We start from the raw sequence: 18,813 nt of genomic DNA on the forward strand, positions 1-18,813 counted from the left end.
GGAAAAACTGTCCCACAGCAAGTTTTCATTGTGCTTCCTCCTATCCACGAACCATAATAAAAATGAATACTCATGCCAGGAAGAGTGTTAAAAAACACCAGAAAAAAACCCCCAATATTTATGTCCCTCATATTCTAAACCTTCTTTCATCATTTCTCATTTTGGCATGAGAATAGCTCTTATATTTTATTTTTTCCTAATAATAATTCAACATGAAATGTTGAGATATTATTAAGTGATTTCCAGGATAACTTTAAAATACAATTTCATAGTTGGTATAGAAAGTGTTGAGAGATTTATTTACCTTATGTTCAATACATATAAAAATGAATTATATCATTAAGTAACTTGTGATGTATTAAATTCCTGCAGAGCCAAGGGTCAGTTCACAGATTCTGTGGCACTGAAAGTTTTCCAGTCCCTGAGTTTTATTCTTATGATCGCACTGCCATTGTGACTTTCAAGTCAGATGAATATATGATTAACAATGGATTCAGATTTTCTTATCAAGCTACAGGTAAGCTTGAAGAAATGTCCCAAAAAACCTATCTACTATTCTCTTTGTTTATTTCATACACTGAAATGCAATACAGAGATCTGAAATCCTTACATGTTTCTGGTTTTCCGTCTCAAGGTTGCAGCAGAGAGTATAATCAGTCATTTGGTTACCTGAAGAGCCCTGGCTGGCCTGGTCTTCACCCCAATAATATGGATTGTTCTATCATTCTTCGAGCTCCCCCAAATCACACAATATCTCTCTTTTTCCACGCTTTCCGTTTGGAAGACAGCATCCACTGTTCACATGATTTCCTAGAGGTATCATGCAAGTATACATATTTTGTGAGCCTATGTAAAAATCTGCTAAATTCAAAGGATATTAGTATGTTTGGATCAAGTTTGGATAAAGTTTAAGTTGAACTGACTGAATTAGGGACTAATTATTGCCAGAGTTTTATGGTGAAACAATATACCCTAGTAAATCCAAACCCAGTGAATAAATAGTTTCATTATCTTATCCTTACCTAGCTCTTGTTGAGGTTACCCAGTAAACAGAGTCATCTGGAATAGTTTGTGTTTGATGCTAACATCCATGAATGAACAGAAAGCCATAAATCTGAGTGGTTTTGTTACAGCAGTAGATTCCATCTGCTTGAAATTTTTGTCAAGAAAGATTTTTTTCCTAAAAAGCAATTTAGAAAGCCCCAAAAAACAACAAAACAGAAACCAACAAACTCTAGTGACAACTGTAAGACACTTACAAAAGTACTTTGTGTCAGTGAAAAGTGTACCTTCCTCCTACACAATCCTCATTCTTGCAGGTTTCCTGTTGTTCTCTGGTCAGATGACAAAAATCAGATGTCTGTGACAGAATCATAATTTAGCTCTATTTTCATATCCTCTTTACTGTCTCAAGAAATGGATCTAAGCACCAGCATTATTGGAGTGCAGAAAAAAAATCAGATTAGACCTGAGCTATGTAATATGATCTGTGTCTTAATGTGACTGGGGAAAAGAGCAGTCTGAAGGGTAAAGAATTAATATTTTCATCTGGAATATTAATATTTCTTATGAAAAGCAAAACACGGGCTTGAACTGCATAAGAACATCTTAGCTACTAGTCAAACAATTTTTTCAGTCAGGAGATATTCACACTATAACATTTAGCTGCCTGTTTCTGATGATACTTGTTCTGTGCAATTACTTATAAAACTCAGACCAGTTAATGGCCTCTTTTTCCTTCTACACAAGAATATGTGGTAGGAAATACAGCAGTATTAAAATTACAGCTATAGTAAGCATGCAAGTTACTGCCTAGTTTGTGCTGTGTTTGTATCTGTGAATAAGTGTGCTGGTGTATAAGTGCATAGGAATTTAATGTTGACAGTATTTTTTGTAAATTCTTTGTGTTCCCTGAAGGTCAGAAATGGAAGTGATGTGCAATCACCACTACTTGGCAGGTTCTGTGGAAACACTGTGCCCAGCCCCATCTTCCCCCAAAACCATGTTGTCTACCTTCGTTTCAAGAGTGATTTTTCAGTGGCTCATGATGGATATGAAATTACTTGGACTTCATCATCAAGTGGTAAGGCTGTAACTACAAAATAATTCTACATAGAAGGAAAACGCAGCAATGTGGAATTCAGCTCTTTATGGATCCTTCCTTATCACCTCTTTATACCTTCCCTAGAGCCCACAGTCCACCCTATTCAGTCACCAGAGAGAGGCAGTTGCTCCTCAAGGCCACTGGGGCAAGATTTATTTTACAAGATGGAAGCAATTCCCTCTCCTAATGTTGACTTTAGAAACCCCAGATGATGTCGTCCTCTTAAGATAAAGATCTCCTTCTCTCAGTGAGAGGCTGGAAAAAATCAGGAGCATCTGCCTTGGGATCCACAGAGTGGTGGTGCTGCTGGTGACTCAGTAGTCCACTTGTGATACCCCCGAGGAGCTAGGCATGGCTAAGCCTGAAGGGGACAGGAAGCTGCCCCAAGAAAATAAATTACCTATAATACTGTGTAGTGATTATATCATGGACACATTAATGAATGGCTTATGAAATTGCAGTGAACAGCTGAGTAATAGTTTCTTCATGACACTGACTTACTAGAGGTAGGAAAGCTCATGGCCAGATGAGGAGTACTGCAGAATAACCATACCATACTGAGTGACTCAGTGATGGAAAGGCAGAGGAAGCTCAGTGTAGGAAAGTTTCAATATATATATATATATATATATATATATATATATATATATATATATATATATAGTGGTCAAAAAAAAAATATATAATGTGGTCAAAAAAAAAGACAATCCTAACTTTACTTACAAAAATACAGGCACTGAGTTGACTATCAGTAGTCAAGAACAAGATCTTAGGGGTAAAATAGTTTCATGAAAACAAAAGTTTACTAAGAGTCAAGTAGACTGGCATAATGATAGAAATTGTTGGGAAAGGAAGGGAAAATAGCCACTGTATAAATCCATAGTTTACACACAAATTGAATGATGTGCACAGTTCTGATGTCTTCCTCATGAAAAAGTCAGGATTAACAAAGGGCTCAACACTAAAAGTGGCTTCTGTATGAGGTATGCTGAGACTTTTTAATCTGGTTAAGAAATTAAGAAATACTGAATTCTATAAAATTGAGTGATATTGGATGATAAATAGTGATCCATTGTTTTTTGACTTTTCCCATAGAGAACTAGCAGTCATCATATAAAGCCAGGAGCTCATAAATTCATAACAAACTAGACAAACGAGTTCTTGATACAGCATGCAGTTAAGCTGTGGAGCCCCTTCCCATAGCTTACTACAAATTTACATGGATTCAAGGGCTACCCACACAAGTTCATCTGATAAACATTATTGAGGGGAAAGGTGCCCTCTCTGGGAACTGTAAACTGAAAATTCTTGGAGACTGTGAGGGTAATCTGGATCATGGCCTGCACATTCTTCCTCTATAAACTTGCATTTTTCGTAGGTCATCTACTTCTGCCCACTGTTGAAGATTGAATTTTGGCATAAATGGACTTTGACTTAATATGCGTAATTCCTCTGAGTTGTTCTTTGTATTTTTCTATCCCATGAGGATTGACTACTTTCCATGCCAAAGAACAGTCACAGCAAATTCACCTCCAGTTGAGTAGCTGGGAACTGAACTGACTAAGGCACAGACTTAAAACTTCAGTTCCTGTTTCAAAGAATTTGGGAGGGGCAGTGTTGGTTTTAATATTCAGTGACGGTCTAATGCCCATTGTATATTCTTAGGCTGCTGAAGCTAGAGCCTCAGTTTTATCTCTTATTAGTGTTCCTAGCCATGTTAGTTGTCCCAGTTCACAGTCTCTCTGGTTTCAGCACTGTTACTGATACTGTGCTAATGTAGTACATCATGTATTGCCTTATGAAACGAAGCCTTCCAGTCCAATTAACAGGATCTCCTTCCAGGATGCGGCGGGACATTGTATGGCACCAGTGGCTCCTTTGCCAGCCCCAGGTACCCTGGGACTTACCCCAACAACACTGACTGTGAGTGGGCCATCACCACGCCCCAGGGACGAATTGTCACAGTGAACTTCGATTTCATCAGCATCGATGACCCCGGGGACTGCAGCAGCAACTATCTGATCCTCTACGATGGGCCGGATGCCAGCCATGCCCCTGTCGGGCCCTACTGCGGAGCGGTGCGTACTGCCTTCCCTCCATACTGCCTTCCCTCCATGCTGCCTTCCCTCCAAGCTGCCTTCCCTCCGTGCTGCCTTCACTCTGTACTGCCTTCCCTCCATGCTGCCTTCCCTCCATGCTGCCTTCCCTCCAAGCTGCCTTCCCTCCGTACTGCCTTCCCTCCATGCTGCCTTCCCTCCATGCTGCCTTCCCTCCGTACTGCCTTCCCTCCGTGCTGCCTTCCCTCCATGCTGCCTTCCCTCCGTACTGCCTTTCCTCCATGCTGCCTTCCCTCCGTACTGCCTTCCCTCCATACTGCCTTCCCTCCATGCTGCCTTCCCTCTGTACTGCCTTCCCTTTGTGCTGCCTTCCCTCCGTGCTGCCTTCCCTCTGTACTGCCTTCCCTCCGTGCTGCCTTCCCTCCACGCTGCCTTCCCTCCGTGCTGCCTTCCCTCCACGCTGCCTTCCCTCCGTGCTGCCTTCCCTCTGTACTGCCTTCCCTCCGTACTGCCTTCCCTCCATACTGCCTTGCTCCCATGAGCACAGGAGTGGTTACAAGGAGCTTTTACTGTTTCATGTACAGGACCATTTCCCTCATTCTGACATGAATTCCACACAGATGAGTGGAAGTGAAGGCAAAAGCCAACACCAGTGATGAACGAACCCACAGCTGAATCCTCCTACTTACATGAGGCCTTCAGCCTCTTCTACCACTCATAACCACCTGTTATGACTTCTAGCTAATCTAACACACATAGGCCTCCCTCCAACAACAAACCTCATGGCAGAACTAACTATTGTAATTGCACTTTTCAATTGATCCACCTTCACAATTATCTTAACAGGAGCCGCAATGCTACTTACAGCCTCATACACCCTATACATGCTCATAATGGCACAATGAGGCACTCTCCCATCCCACAGTACATCAGTCCAAAACTCCTCCACACGAGAACATCTTCTCATAGCTCTACATATAATTCCCATAATGCTCCTTATCCTCAAACCTGAACTAATCTCTGGTATCCCCATATTCAAGTATAGTTTCAACCAAAACATTAGACCGTGACTCTAAAAATAGAAGTTAAACCCTTCTTACCTGCCAAGGAGAGGTAAAACCAGCGAGAACCTGTGTGCTGCCTTAGAAGCCTTCCAACTCAGACCGTACAGTGACATCTAGTGGGAGGCATCAAACAAGCTTGCTCCATACTTCGTTGTATTTGTGTTTTAAATATTTGCAATATCCTGAGGGAGAAACGCAGCAACAGTAACTAGAACAGTTACTGAGATCACTGTCAATCTGTGATCCAATTTTTGCCTCAGTTCTAACTCTCTGACTGTCTCATCAAGGATCTTGATGTTCTATAAGGCTTTTAATTTTTCTTGTCTTTCATTTTAGGATACAAACATCGCTCCATTTACTGCTACATCTCATCAAGTCTACGTAAAATTTCATGCTGAATATGTGACTCTACCATCAGGATTCCAGTTAAGCTGGACAAGCTAAAACATTGCTTATGAGAAATGTATTACCATTCCTTGCTATACTGAAAAGACTTTAGATGATAAAGGAGGTTTGAAGTCCAGTGATGACAATTGCAACTGAAGTAAGGCCTTTTAAAAGTTGCTGTAAATGTAGCTGTTATGAACTTGGAATACTGTCAAAAAAACCATTGATCTGCCATTGTGCTGAAAATAAACTATTACCTACCCAAGTGGGAAAAGGAGGTTTTGCCACATGTTTTTATATTCTTCTACATAATTTCAAAATTGTACAATTAATGCTATAAAAATTTAATTACACATGAAGTTGATGAGAGGACGTAACACATGAAGCTGTCTTTAGTTTGTTCCCTAGAGTTATGTGGTTTTGCCCCAAGGATTTCTGAAAACATCAGCTTAAGTTTTATTCAAATTACCTAAAATCAGAAATTGCTAAAAAATGGTCTCTGTCCTATAACCACTTACATAGATAACTGTGCTGAAGAACTTGCAGTAATAGTGTGCATTGGGTATAATAACGCAGCTGAAATCAATACTTGAGCATTCACTGAAGTTTAACACAGCAAGGACACGATGTGGTTCTAAATCTTAACCAGATTAAGAAGTAATTTCAGTATCAGAGCCCTATGTCCAATATATACATATATCTGTGGTTATACTTATTGAGTTATATTTTCAAGTTTCAAAGTCTATTTTACAACTGAATATAAAAAACTTATGAGTCTTTCAGTAACCATGTCACCCTTCCAGTCAACCTTTAGGGAACTTTCTAAACATTTATGAAACAGCTATAACTTCAGATTAGGGCAGACATAAAAATATCAATTGAACTTTGACTCAATTAGTTTTTCCCTTCCCCAGGCTAACACACATCATACATAAAAGATTTGTTGACAGGGTGGACAGAGGACACTGATTCCCACCATGAAGCATTTTTTGTCACAATCCAGAACAAATGACCAATTAATTTCTTGAATGTCATCTGTGATGGACAGGCAAGAGAAATGTGCACTGCAGAAAAGGAACAGGGACCTTATCAGAACTCTCATTTCACAACTATTACAAAGAGTGACTTACAGTGAAAGCTATTCCTTAATGTGATTATTGAAGCAATTAATTATGAAAAGATATTAAAGTGTAAATGGCAGTTTTAACAAAATCTAGGAAATCTTTGAAGATTGCCCAGTGAATGCCAAAAAGCCATAATTCCACAAACATACAAAACTTTATAACAGCTGAGCAGATATTCTGGTTTAGATAAAATGTAGAAAAAACAAAGCAGACAAAAGGGACAAGCTATAAAATACGACCCAAAATCCTTGGGTGACAACTTAGAAAAAGAGAAGCCTGTGAAGTCCCACTGGCCAACAGGATGAGATGTAAGCCAGCATTTTATAACTGTCCAAGGACTAAGAAAAACTGAGCCTATGTATAGGTGATACTCCTGCTAACATGCCTAACTCTAACATGGAAAAACCAGAAATATCTTTATTTGGATGAAATTGTGAGGCAGCTGTGTCCTACTGAGCTGCCAGTAAAACAGAAAGTTCCTCTAATAAGGAAAGACATAAAAGACCATATAATCGAATTAAATATTTTCAGATTAATAGTCCAGAAAACTTTTGCTGAGAGTCCACTAAAACTGACGCTGTACTTGCAGTCAAAGGATGATGCAATCTTTGTCCATAGTGTTTATTAAAACTCCCTACATGGGATAGCAAGCAGTAAAGAAACATCTGAAATGTCTGAAGATAAAGCCACGAAATAAATTCTATAGACAGCAATGTGTAAGAGACTCCAAGGACAATCAAGCATGGATTGAGTGGTTTGCCTGCAGAGGTAAGGAGAACTGCATTTCTTCCCTGTGGAATGCTGCATCACAGGTTTCATGAGTGTCCATTCTGGCTCTGACCTTCCTATGAATCACCATGGATTTGGTGCAGTTGGTGCAGCACTTCTGCACTTGGCAGAGAATCTCCTCAAGATCTGGATGCTGTCACTTGCTGTGAAGTGGCTGGACATGGAAACATCAGATTTTAGGCAAGAATCAACTTGCAAGAATGTTGTCATTTTCTGCACTTCACCAGCCCAGAGCACAGCTCAGCTGGAAGCCACACATGGAAGGGAAGGACACGTCCCTCCAAACAGCTCCACGGCACTGCAGGCAGTGTTCTGTGGTGTGTTCATTGCTCCTCTAAAAGTGGATCGGCGCTGTCAGAAATGAGTTCTCAGGTTAAACATTGGCCTTTTTGCAGGTGTCACAGAGCATGAACTGACAAACAGAAACCTGTATGTGGTTTTAATGAATGAAGGTCATTCCTGGCTTCTGGAGGCTGGAGTCAGCACCACATCACACAGTTTAAGGACACCAAGGTGCCCGAGGACACGGCAGGCACTGAGCTCACGGCACTGAGGTCTCCTGCTGACCTAGGGACAGGTACAGAGATGTGCTCTGCTGACCTGACATGTGCCTGGGCCACTCTGGTAACAAAACCTTTGCCCTTAAGATCTTGAGGGGAACTCCAGCTAAACTGGTGAGTTTGCTGAAATCTATACTTCAGAAAGGCTGCTTTCACAAAGAGAAAAAACATGTTTCATTTTAAAGCAATTAAATGCTTTTGGACATTTTTTATATGATAAATACTTGCTGTTGGCAAGATCTGTCACATCATCAAATTTTATAAAATCATTGAAATTCTGCAGAAAATAAAAAGAATAAAGAGCACCATGAATGAGAGGAAGAGAATTTTTTAAGGTTTTTTTATATCTAACAATAACTAACTAATGCTTGGTGCATCTTTAAATGTTCAAAATATTCAATACCTATGCATAATTTTATTTAGAAATGAGCAAAATGCATAAGGCTATTTAGAGGGAAAAAAAAAAGCCCAGCAGAAAATTTGTGCTCATGAAGACTGTTGAATGAAGCTGCTGGTACAAGGTTGAATTGATCCAGCCCAACTGACTCTCGCCAAAAATAGCCAAAGTCTAAAATTAAATTATCAAACCCATTCTTTAAAAAAACAAAGGAACAAAGTAACCCACTGCTGTCCTCTAACATTTTATATGAGGAACCACAACAAAAATACCAACTGCAGAAGTATTAAAGTGGAGGTCCTTAAAGGAGAGAGCTGATGCTAAGCCATGTCTCTGTCTTGGAAGGTAAGGAGCAATTTGAAACACTTGCTTTAAAATGAATGCACAGCAAACACAAAAAAGCAGAACCAAACAGTTAATCTGGAAATAATTATCCTATGAAACTTCTGTGTGCTTTTTGCCGTGTACAATTCAAAAGACAAAATCTGTACTTAATAAGAAATATAGCTTCATCTCACAACACTGCCATGAAAACCTTTGCTTTTATGTCTGTGCACATTGCTATTTTATAATGTCACTGTTGTGAATGCTGCATGTCTGTATTGTAATAACTGCATGACTGCAACCTCCCTCTGTCAATGACAAAGCAGATAATGAAAGTGCAGGTTTTCACCTTCTAGAGCCTGCATGTTTTTATTTTACATGTAAAGCTTCTTCTGCATGTTGCTACAGATGTTTATTCTTATACAAAAGTAATTTTATGAGGCAGTTATAGATGAATGGTAAGCCCTCCAAAGACCAGGATTTGAAGAATAAGCACTAAAATGTCCATAACAATGTTTTTAATTGCCCTTCCCACGTGGCAGGACTGTTCTTTATAAATGAGAAATAATACCACTGTGAGATGTTCTTACAATTATAGTCACATAAGTAAAGGAGACAGAAAATATAGAGCTAAAATGATAGAAGTAATGGTGCTGGTCAATTTAAAAGAGTAGCTAATTTTAGTTAAATTTACAAAACACTTTTGACTAAAAACCAGTTTTCAATTGGTTCATTAAGCAAAGGAGGAGGTGTCTCATTTTCCCATAATAACACAGGATATGTGTCCTAGGCACCAGAATTAACATATTTGGTGCAATTATTTTTTGTCAACTGCTGAACTGAAACTGCAGAATTATTCTGCGGTCCTAATTAAAACAAAATGCAATAAAAATTCATGGGATTGACTATATTGTTTCCAATAGAAAACAATTGGATTACTGAGAAAGAATTTTTTAAAATATTTATTAAATGATAATAAAAATGGAGGCCAAGTTCTAGGAGGCTTTTTTTTTACAACATTTGGAAAAATAAATATTGCATGCTGGTTATCACACTTAGTGAGATACATTGATGGATGAATTTGTAGTGGCAGTGCCCAGCACTACACAACTGGTTTTGCAGGGGAGTGTTGCTGGTGCATCCCTTTGATGACATGCTATCCCTGCATTAACGTTGCTCATTATCATAGCTTTTCTTGGAGGGAGAAAATAGAGATAAAAATAGAATAATAATGTAAAACATCATTTCCTTGGTTAGTAGAAGTACCTAGGACAGAAAAAAGGGAGGCATCAGAGCTACTCATTCCCTTGCTGAGCCCCAGCACAGTGAGAGGAGCCAGCAGGAGGCAGGTCCAGCCATCACTGCCTGGGCAGAGCAGCCAGGGAGCACCACTGCAAGGGCAACTTCTGCCTCCTCTGACCACCACAGGGGGAACTGCAGCTCTGCCACACAGCCATGGCCATACATCTACTCACAGTCACCTGCTTTAGCCTGCAGGCCTAAGGACAGAAGGCATTTGCCAGCCTCTGCAATGAATTCAGGCATCTGCTCTACAAACATTTAAGCCAAGTGATGGATTTAGAACAGATCTGACAGATAGCAAAGATATTTCATAGTTGTTTCATTAGCAAAAAATCAGTAGCTGGAAGGTACAGCAAGACCTAAATTGGAAAAGTCTCTACTGTGAGCTCAAGCACTGTATGTTTGGGGAGGGCTCTACTGGCCAGACCCCACGAACAGGCTGGCCAGCCTCTAGCTGGGGGTATAGAGGGAACTAAGTATTTCTGGGGCCAAAGGGGTTTTGGAATGACTGCACATACTGGGAAGAGGAGGGGGCCATAAGAGAGGGGAGAATGGGTGACTGCAGTGACACAGACCCACTGCAGGAAGTGGCTCTTCATGACTGCTGAAGGGACAATCTGAAAAAATCAGTTTTCATGATCAAAGACCTTTGGATAGAGTAGCTTCTGTATCTTCCTTCCCACTTCTTCTGAGACAATTATGTGCTCGATGAGGCACTGAGAAACTTTAAAAGGAAGGCTTGACAGCAACTCCCCTTTGCTAAATCCAATGCCGATACTCCTGACTGGGGCATGGATTTATGCTCAGACAAAAGGTTTGCTCAAGCAGGACCGAAAGAAGGTCACATAGAAGCTGTGAATGATAGATGAACCCTTTACACACAACAGGATAATGAAATTAGATAAATGGCAAAAAACCCCCACAATCCTGATGAAAGGGAATAATGACAATATGTTTATTAAGTGGGAAGTAATTAAATACTTCTATGGTAGGAGCATTATGTGGGTATCTAGGCTACATGCAATGTTTTGATCACTGCATAAACGAGGCAGAGAGAAGCCAGGTGAGCTTTGCATTAGCCATGAAGACTGTTTTGTAAATGTCTTGTTAGAGTCACGTGTGCTGTTAGTTGGAATAAGGGAGCAGGACCACACTTACAGACTGACAATCTGCCTGAGCCTTTGTTACTAAATGACACCTGCAATCATTTGCCATGAAATAACAGCAGACATGGTAGCACTTAGGTCTTTGGGACAACTGATTGGTGGCAGTTAGGGCATTTTCTTAGACAGGAAAGGATCCAGATTCATGGTTCTGCAGACAAAATAAGAATTGTACATCATCTCCCTGTACATCTGAGTGACAGTGGGTTCTGCTGAGAAATCCAGCTAAAAGGAAGATACTCTTCCTTACTCTACCTTGTAAGGAAGTCTTGAAAACAGACAGTAGCTTCAGGAAGCACTCAAAGTAGGAAGCTCCAATTAGGAATAAACATGCTACAATTCTGCAGTCCAGTATTAAATCCTTTCATTCCTAAAAAAGGAAAAGTTGGGAGTTGCGCCTCCAGGAAGTTTTTTATTTGATGTTTTAGGCAAACGCTCATCATCTTGAGTTCTGTGGATACCATTTTTAGGCTACTAAGTAACACCATGGAGTACATATGCAAAATTCCAAGCTGTGCTTCTCAGTGGGTAGCCTGGCCTTAGATAACTTAATAGATTTAGTCACTAATTACTCTGAGCTTCCATATCTGTTGAATGACAGTAAGCAGGAGCACCTTAACTCCTATGAAAGAGGCTACATGCATAACTACATTCTGGGCAGTAAGGGGTAACTCCAACGCCATGGCGTGTCGAGACCAGTTAAAAGTGCTCAGAACATGGACCCAGCCTTGTTTTGCTGTTAAGAGCTGACTGGAAAACCTATGAAGGCACCTGAAGAAATGGAAACCGCTGGTTAAATGCACCGGGGTGTTTTTTGGTGCGGTTGATTTTGGCGATAACGTGTTTTGTCCCCAGCAGCCTTTCCAAAGCCCGGAGCGCTCGGGGAGTCCCGGCCCGGCCCGGCCCGACCCCTCAGGGCCGCTGGCGCCCCCGCCGGTCAGCGCGGGCGGGGCTGCGCTGCGCCTGCGCGCGGGGGCGAGGGGGGGCGGCGCGCTCGGGATCCGCCCGCCGGGTCCCGCCGCTTCCCATCGTGTCCCGCCCCTTCCCATCGTGTCCCGCCACTTCCCGCCGTGTCCCGCTGCAGCCCCGCGCGGTGAGTGCCCTCGGGCAGGGCAGGGCCGGGCCGGGTCAGGGCAGGGCTGTCTGTCTGTCCGTTCGTCCGGCCGGGGCTGGAGTGCGGCCGGCATCCCGGGCAGTGCTCCGCTGGCACGGGCGGGCCCGGCGGGCGGGGCGAGGCGGGACGGGACTGGTGCCCCCGGCGGCACTGGGCAGGGGGGTTCTCTGCGCTCGGGCGCTGGGGGCCGGGACCCTCCCGGCGCTGTCCCGGCTGGGGGAGATGCGTGTTCCCTCGGCGAGTTTCCCCCGCCGCCCGGCTCACGGTGTCCGTTTCTCCCCCGCCTAGACCATGTCCAAGTCCCTGAAGAAGATCGTGGAGGAGAGCAGGGAGAAGAACCAGCCCGAGGTGGACATGTGCGACCGCGGCATCTCCAGCATGCTGGACGTGCCCGGCCTGTGTAGGTACCGCAGGCGGCGGGCGGGCGCAGCGCGGAAACTTCCTTATTTGTCCCGGGCGAGCGGGGCCGGCCCTGGGCGTGGGGGGTCCGGGACACCCCGGCCCGGCCCGGACGCCGAGTCCGAGACTCTCCGGTGCGGGGGTGCCTTTGGGCACGGGGGCTTGGGGAGCGATCCGGGGCTGAGCGAAACGCCCCGCACCAGGCTGCCGGAGCCGTGTGTGTGTGTGTGTGTGTGTGTGTGTGTGTGTGTGCGTGCAGGGGGCTCAGCGTTCCCTGTCGCACTGCTGGCATTCTGGCACTTGGCTGATGGGGAAACTTTCCCTCTTCTCCGTCCTCTCTGCTACTGAAACAAAAACACCAGCCGAGCAGCATCTCCACTGGCTTTTGAAAGGGACAGGGTGACATCAGCCTGCAACTACGGGCGACTGGTCTCTGAAGGAGAGGGCAGTAATATTGTATCACAGATACAGCAACATCATGCTTTGGATATTACACCATTGCACATGCTTGCTGAACCGTGGCAAGGTGCTGCTGTTGGTATGGTGCATTTGCTGTTGTTAAATTCTCAGTAAATATAGCCTATCCATAGCAACATGCTGTTATGGTTCTGGAGAGCACATAAATGAAGAGCAAGTTAGGTATCTTTGCCTTTTTAAAGTGCACATGATGTTATGACATTGCCAATACTCAGGGAGTTAAAGTCGTGACTGTCTGTAGTGTGCCACAGGCTGAAATTTTTCTGAATGCATGATCCAATGAAGGGGAAAAAAGCAAAATCTCAACCAACCAATGTACTTAAAACTCTTGACTGTATCCTGGATTAGCTCTTTACTGTGTTTTTTAAACTTGAGAGCAGCCATGAGCAAGTATACATAACTCTTCTCACAAGATAGATATGAGCTCAGGGAAGGGTATGGCTCACTACCAACTCGCTATTATCTGCAGAGTTGGGAGCACATCAAGGTGTCTTCAATCACATCAGTAAAGGATGAAGTCTTGAGTACAGTTTTGCAGAACTAGGTTCTGTACTTAAGTCTTCGTTCCTTACTACTGTTTTCCTGCTTCTGGGTGGTGCATGGGACTTTGGGAAGATGGTGTTGTAAGGACTGTAAATGTGAACTCGCATTAAACAGAAAGTTTCACTGCATTTCTATAGGATGAGCAGTTATTTGAGACAAAGTGGTGTTTAGCTCACATTAATTACAGATCAATTTTGAGAACTATTCTTACATCTGTCAGGTATATGAAGCAGCAACAGAGTACTGTTGCTTTTGTTAAGTAGACTTGGTGCCTGCTGTCAACTCTAGATACATAATTAATTAACTAGGTTTGATCTTTCAAGCATGGAAAAAGGATAATGATGAAGCACATTGATAATCCTAAAAAAAAGCAGCTTTTCTTGCACAGACACTCTTTGAGGTTTGTTGTTCAGGAAGGGCCGGGGAGCAGGGTGGGGCACTGTGTCCCCAGATGCTCCCTGATACCAGGTTGCTAATTAAGCATCTGAAGTGTCTTTGGCAGGGAGCTCCCTGCATGAAGTATAGATGTGTGGTACCCTGGTTAGACTGCATCAGAGGAGTCTCTGTGCAGATACTCTTGTTGCATGTTGTGTGACTTGATCTAGCAGGGGGATCTGGGGCCTTCTTCATTGTGAGATGGAAATTAGGGAAGGGGGAAATGATGACTGATTTCTGTTAAATTAATTGCTTTTTCAGTTATTATGTTCACTGACAGAACACATAAGTTGTTTTGGGTTTGGTTGTTTGTTTTTTTTTTACCATGGAGGTATTTGCCTTCTGGAGAAGGAACACCTTTCACCAGTACTTCCGAATTTTTAGTAAAGGGTTGAGGAAGTGTTAAACTTGTTTTCAAAACCCTGTCACCTGACCCCACATGGATGGTCTTCTCTAATGTAGATTGGGTATTTTGGTGTTCTCTGGCTAAGCTCTGTAAGCTAAAGGAAACTGAGCTGGTACCTTTACTTCTCTATGTGTTGTATACCTTTCCAGGGCAGTGTTAAAGCTTTTCTTTTCAGCTATTTTTATTTTTTCCTTCCATGAAGTAAAGATCTCTGTTAAAAGCAATCATCACTATTCATGCCCAGTTACTCTTCTTGGACAGCATTTTGTCTTTAAGGAGGGCCACTAGTAGATGCTGAGAGTTTAGGTAAGTTTAGATACGGAGTGGAGGGAACCTTTTTGGCTGTTTAGTTTTTGTAGGTTGGAAGGTTGCCTGAGTTACTGTGTTTGGTAGCCCCTGATCAGTATTTTGTCTCATGTAATTATTTACTGGTTCTGAATGCCCCTACCAGAGGTGTCAAGTACCCCTTACTCTAGTCCTAAATCTTCAAGGAAAGGACCAGGCCTTGTCTCACTGCACATTTGAGTACTTGCTGCAGAGTGGCTAATGAGCTTTTATTTAACCTTTCTTAACTTAATTCACATAGGGTTAATAGAGGCACAAGGAGTTGGAAGCAGCATGGAGCATCTGTTCAGTGTGCCAGTCCTTTTCCTTAGGTGTTGCCCTGTTCTTGTCATGTGTGTTTGGGGAAAAAAAAAAAGAAAAAAACAAAAAATAAAGTAAGTGATAGAGAAAACTGGTGTTATGTGGGGGCAAAGAAGAGCAAAGGGGTATATATGCCTTATCTTAGATACAATTCTCTTCTGGCTTCTCTTTTCAGTATAGTGAATGGCTTCCTGCAGTACAGGGCAGTCACTCATACTTTCTTTTGCATTGTCTTCCACCCTCTGCAATAGGCATGGGAGATACAAAGCAAAACTTGCAATAAACAAGCAAAACTTGTTTCTGTCAAATACCAGTGTCTCTTTCCAATTAAGGATGAAATACTTCTATCTGGAAGGAGATTGGCAAGCTAGCTTAGACCCACAAGCTTGGCAACCTTTACATCTCTTCCCACTTTCATGTTTAGCAAAGAAGGAGTATAGTTACCAGCTTATATACACCAGCTTATATACACCAGCTTATCTGGTGTTCAGATTCACAACAAAAGGTTAAATAGTCCCTGAAGCACTTCTGACTCAGGAGCCCATTGATGTCATTAGAAGTAGAGTTCTATTTTTGGCATATTCCTCGAATCCAGGCACTTCTATGTTTTCTCCTAATGACTTAAAATACAAACTAGATTTGTGCTATACACCTTCAGAGCATCTGAATTTTTGATGCTTTCAGAGCTGTAATATGAGAGCCCTTTTTCAGACATGTTCTGTAGAAAGGAGATTTCATTTGAGACAAAAAATACCCCTTGATCTAAGTGTTCTGTGCTTTACCTTGTCAGGCAAATACCATGTGACACAGTTTTAAGTGTTAAAGACTTTTTTTATTATTCCAGCGTATGATAAAACAAGTTACACCATTTGTGTGCACATCTTATACTATAGTTGTACATCCTCCATACATAAATAGTGTAAAAAATATCTTGTCCCATGGAAGTGTCCTATTGTGTTGGTTTGGGTTTTTTGCCTTCATATTGTGAAGTAAATAGATTATATTTGTTTATAAAGCACCCACTATGGACAGGTAATGGTAGAGAGCATTAATAGGCATCCTGTAGGCTGAGCAAGCAGGTTCAGCCAACTCCAGCAAGAAGGGAGTAATGTTCCCTTTGCCCAAGCCTAGCAAAGGATAAGGCATTTATTGAAAGGACTTTAAACAGCCATCAACAACCATGGAATTGTTCTTAGAGTATGGACCAGTGTCATTTATGTGTCTTTTAAGCAGTTGATATGGAGGAGGAGGTATGAGTAAAGGAATTATTTTGCCCAAATAACTTGCGACATCTGCTCTGTTGTCAGGGAAGGAATATTGGATGCAATCCTATTTATGTGTTAATTTGTTCTCATTATCATTCCATCTGTAAGCTATTCATGTTTTGCATAAAGTACATAGTTGTGTGACTAGAATTCTTTATCAGAAAGTTGGTGTTGATAAAATTGTTCATTCCTAAAATAATGAAAGCACAGAAGATGGAGAGGCAGGCTACTTGTAACAGTACTGTAATGCTCATCCTGCTTTGACTTCCTCCAGTGGGACAGGCAGTGTCTTATCTTGGCTCAGCAAAGTCACTGGGGTCTTCCTGTTTTGTGGGTGTGGGGTTTTTTTTCCTAATTTATTTTACTTTGCTTTGGTTGTTTTGTCAGGTTGGTTGGTTGGGGGGTTTTTTGTGTGTTTTTTGTTTTGGCTTTTTTTAAATTTGCTGATGGGCAGGACTTTTATTTGTTTTATATTTTCCTTAATAATTAGGTTGAGTATTGTCATCCACATATTTTATGTGAAGCTAGCTTGCAGTGCAGGGCAGCACTATATGAAGAAAATTGATAATAGTGCAAAATGGAAGAACCTAAATATTCTTCCCTTGACTCACTCTTTTTTGAAGTAGTAGTGGGAGTGGGACCATGATGAGAATTTGTGATTACTGTGCAAGTAAATTACTCTAGCAGTAGGTATTATAGAAAATAAGTATTATTCTGTGTGAATATCTGGTGCATTCATGAAACCACAGTAATGTATTGCCTGTATGCTGATGACTATAGTGTTACCAAGGCAGTGTCCAGAAGCTCCTACAGTGGCATCATAGAGAGGTTACAGCAATTTCCAGTAGGAATCCCAGTGCCCTTCCATTCTCAGGGGACTGGTACACAGGCTGAGTCATCTGACCTGTTGTATGTTGTGCTTACCTGGACTGTGTACATCCAAATCAAAACTGCCCCACCAGCCCACCTTTAGCCTTGTAGATCTTACCTGGGGATGTTAATTAGTTAAGACAGATGTCTTCCTTGCCAGACTTGATAGTTTAGTTGTCCTACAGAATGACTTCATGTATAGGATGAGGTAAATCTCAGTCAGCTGTTCCCACAACACAGCCCTTTTCACAGGAGTAGGCATGTGGCAGGAACATAACATAAGGAAAACATGTTACTTCCAGAGGCTGGTTGTTTGACCCAGGTCTGTTTAGTGTAAGTGAGCAAATTTCTCTCTGTGTAAGGAGTGAGCAAGTCCTGCTCTCTTATCTTTGTTCCCTTCCTTAAAATGCTTCTATACTTGCCTCTGAACTGGTAGCAGCTTTGGACCTTTCAAGACTGAAGAATCTCTTTGTCTTGATATGTCTAAAATGCTGCTGGAAGTAGTCCAGAGCACAGACACCTAAACCTTTGCTCTTTTCAAAATAGTATTGGAGTGTAGCCTTTCTTGTTCCTTTGGGGATTGTCAACCTGCTGTTGCTGGTCAAAGATGCCATGGGACTTTTTGTCATGCATCAGGATTGACTGAGATAGTGGACTTTCAGACAAGGTGTCTAGGCTTCAGCCAAATTTGGACAGTAAAATATAGATTCAAATGTCTTTTGCCTAGGGATTTTGGCCTTGAAATTTTTAACATGGACTTTGTTCTGCTCTGTATAGATGTGAGTGAAGAAGCCTTTCTGAAAATAGTATTGGTTGAATAACACTGTGACGAGACAAAAAAGGAGAGGGAGTAGTGAGAATAATGCTTCTAACCTTGTGTTGCTGAGAATAATGCTTCTAATCATGTGTTGCTAAAGGCCAGTGGTGCACATGGCTTGATGGGGTAGTCAAAAGGCTTACCTTTAAATATGCACTTATTATAGCATTTAAATTCATCAGGAGTTCAATGTTCAGACCAAAATCTGCAGCCCCAAAGCTTCATTGCCCTTTGGTAAGGATCCATGCTTCCTTTGCACAGACATGATGACATTGTTTAATTTCTCTGCTTTAAAAGCAAAGTGAAATGGAAACACCTTTGTACAGTATCAAAACCGATTATTTTTTCCCTTTTTTTTTTAAAAAAAGCAATTTTTTTTGTTGATGCTGTTGAGTCTAGGTAAAGCCTCAGAGCTCCAGAATTACTTATTTCTGAAGTGAAATGCAGGGAAAAAAGGGTTTTTTTCCTGGGATTGATGATGTCAGATTTTATCTGGCTATAGTCTAGGTTCAGTTGCCTTGGAAGTGAAGATATCAGACTAGAGGACTTTTCATCTCAGTGGTAGAGCTGC

The 18,813-nt window shown here is 41.9% G+C and overlaps 2 protein-coding genes across 2 annotated transcripts in view; both read left to right on the forward strand.

Moving 5' to 3' along the window:
- CUBN (cubilin) overlaps nt 1–5,916 on the forward strand; it is a 144,382-nt gene extending 138,466 nt beyond the window's left edge. The window contains exons 63-67 of the mRNA XM_071429898.1: nt 373–517; nt 635–816; nt 1,918–2,083; nt 3,947–4,182; nt 5,562–5,916. Coding sequence (XP_071285999.1) covers nt 373–517; nt 635–816; nt 1,918–2,083; nt 3,947–4,182; nt 5,562–5,669 — 837 coding nt within the window. The 3' untranslated portion in view covers nt 5,670–5,916. The remainder of the gene's footprint in view (nt 1–372; nt 518–634; nt 817–1,917; nt 2,084–3,946; nt 4,183–5,561) is intronic.
- A 6,331-nt stretch (nt 5,917–12,247) lies between these two features.
- Nucleotides 12,248–18,813, forward strand: part of RSU1 (Ras suppressor protein 1) — a 102,121-nt gene continuing 95,555 nt past the window's right edge. The window contains exons 1-2 of the mRNA XM_071428911.1: nt 12,248–12,364; nt 12,674–12,785. Of these exons, the coding sequence (XP_071285012.1) occupies nt 12,677–12,785 (109 nt within the window). The 5' untranslated portion in view covers nt 12,248–12,364; nt 12,674–12,676. The remainder of the gene's footprint in view (nt 12,365–12,673; nt 12,786–18,813) is intronic.

This window comes from Agelaius tricolor, unplaced genomic scaffold (genome assembly GCF_023055355.1).
Source record: "Agelaius tricolor isolate 1412-34295 unplaced genomic scaffold, bAgeTri1.0.p SCAF_6, whole genome shotgun sequence".
In the NCBI taxonomy this organism is placed as follows: domain Eukaryota; kingdom Metazoa; phylum Chordata; class Aves; order Passeriformes; family Icteridae; genus Agelaius; species Agelaius tricolor.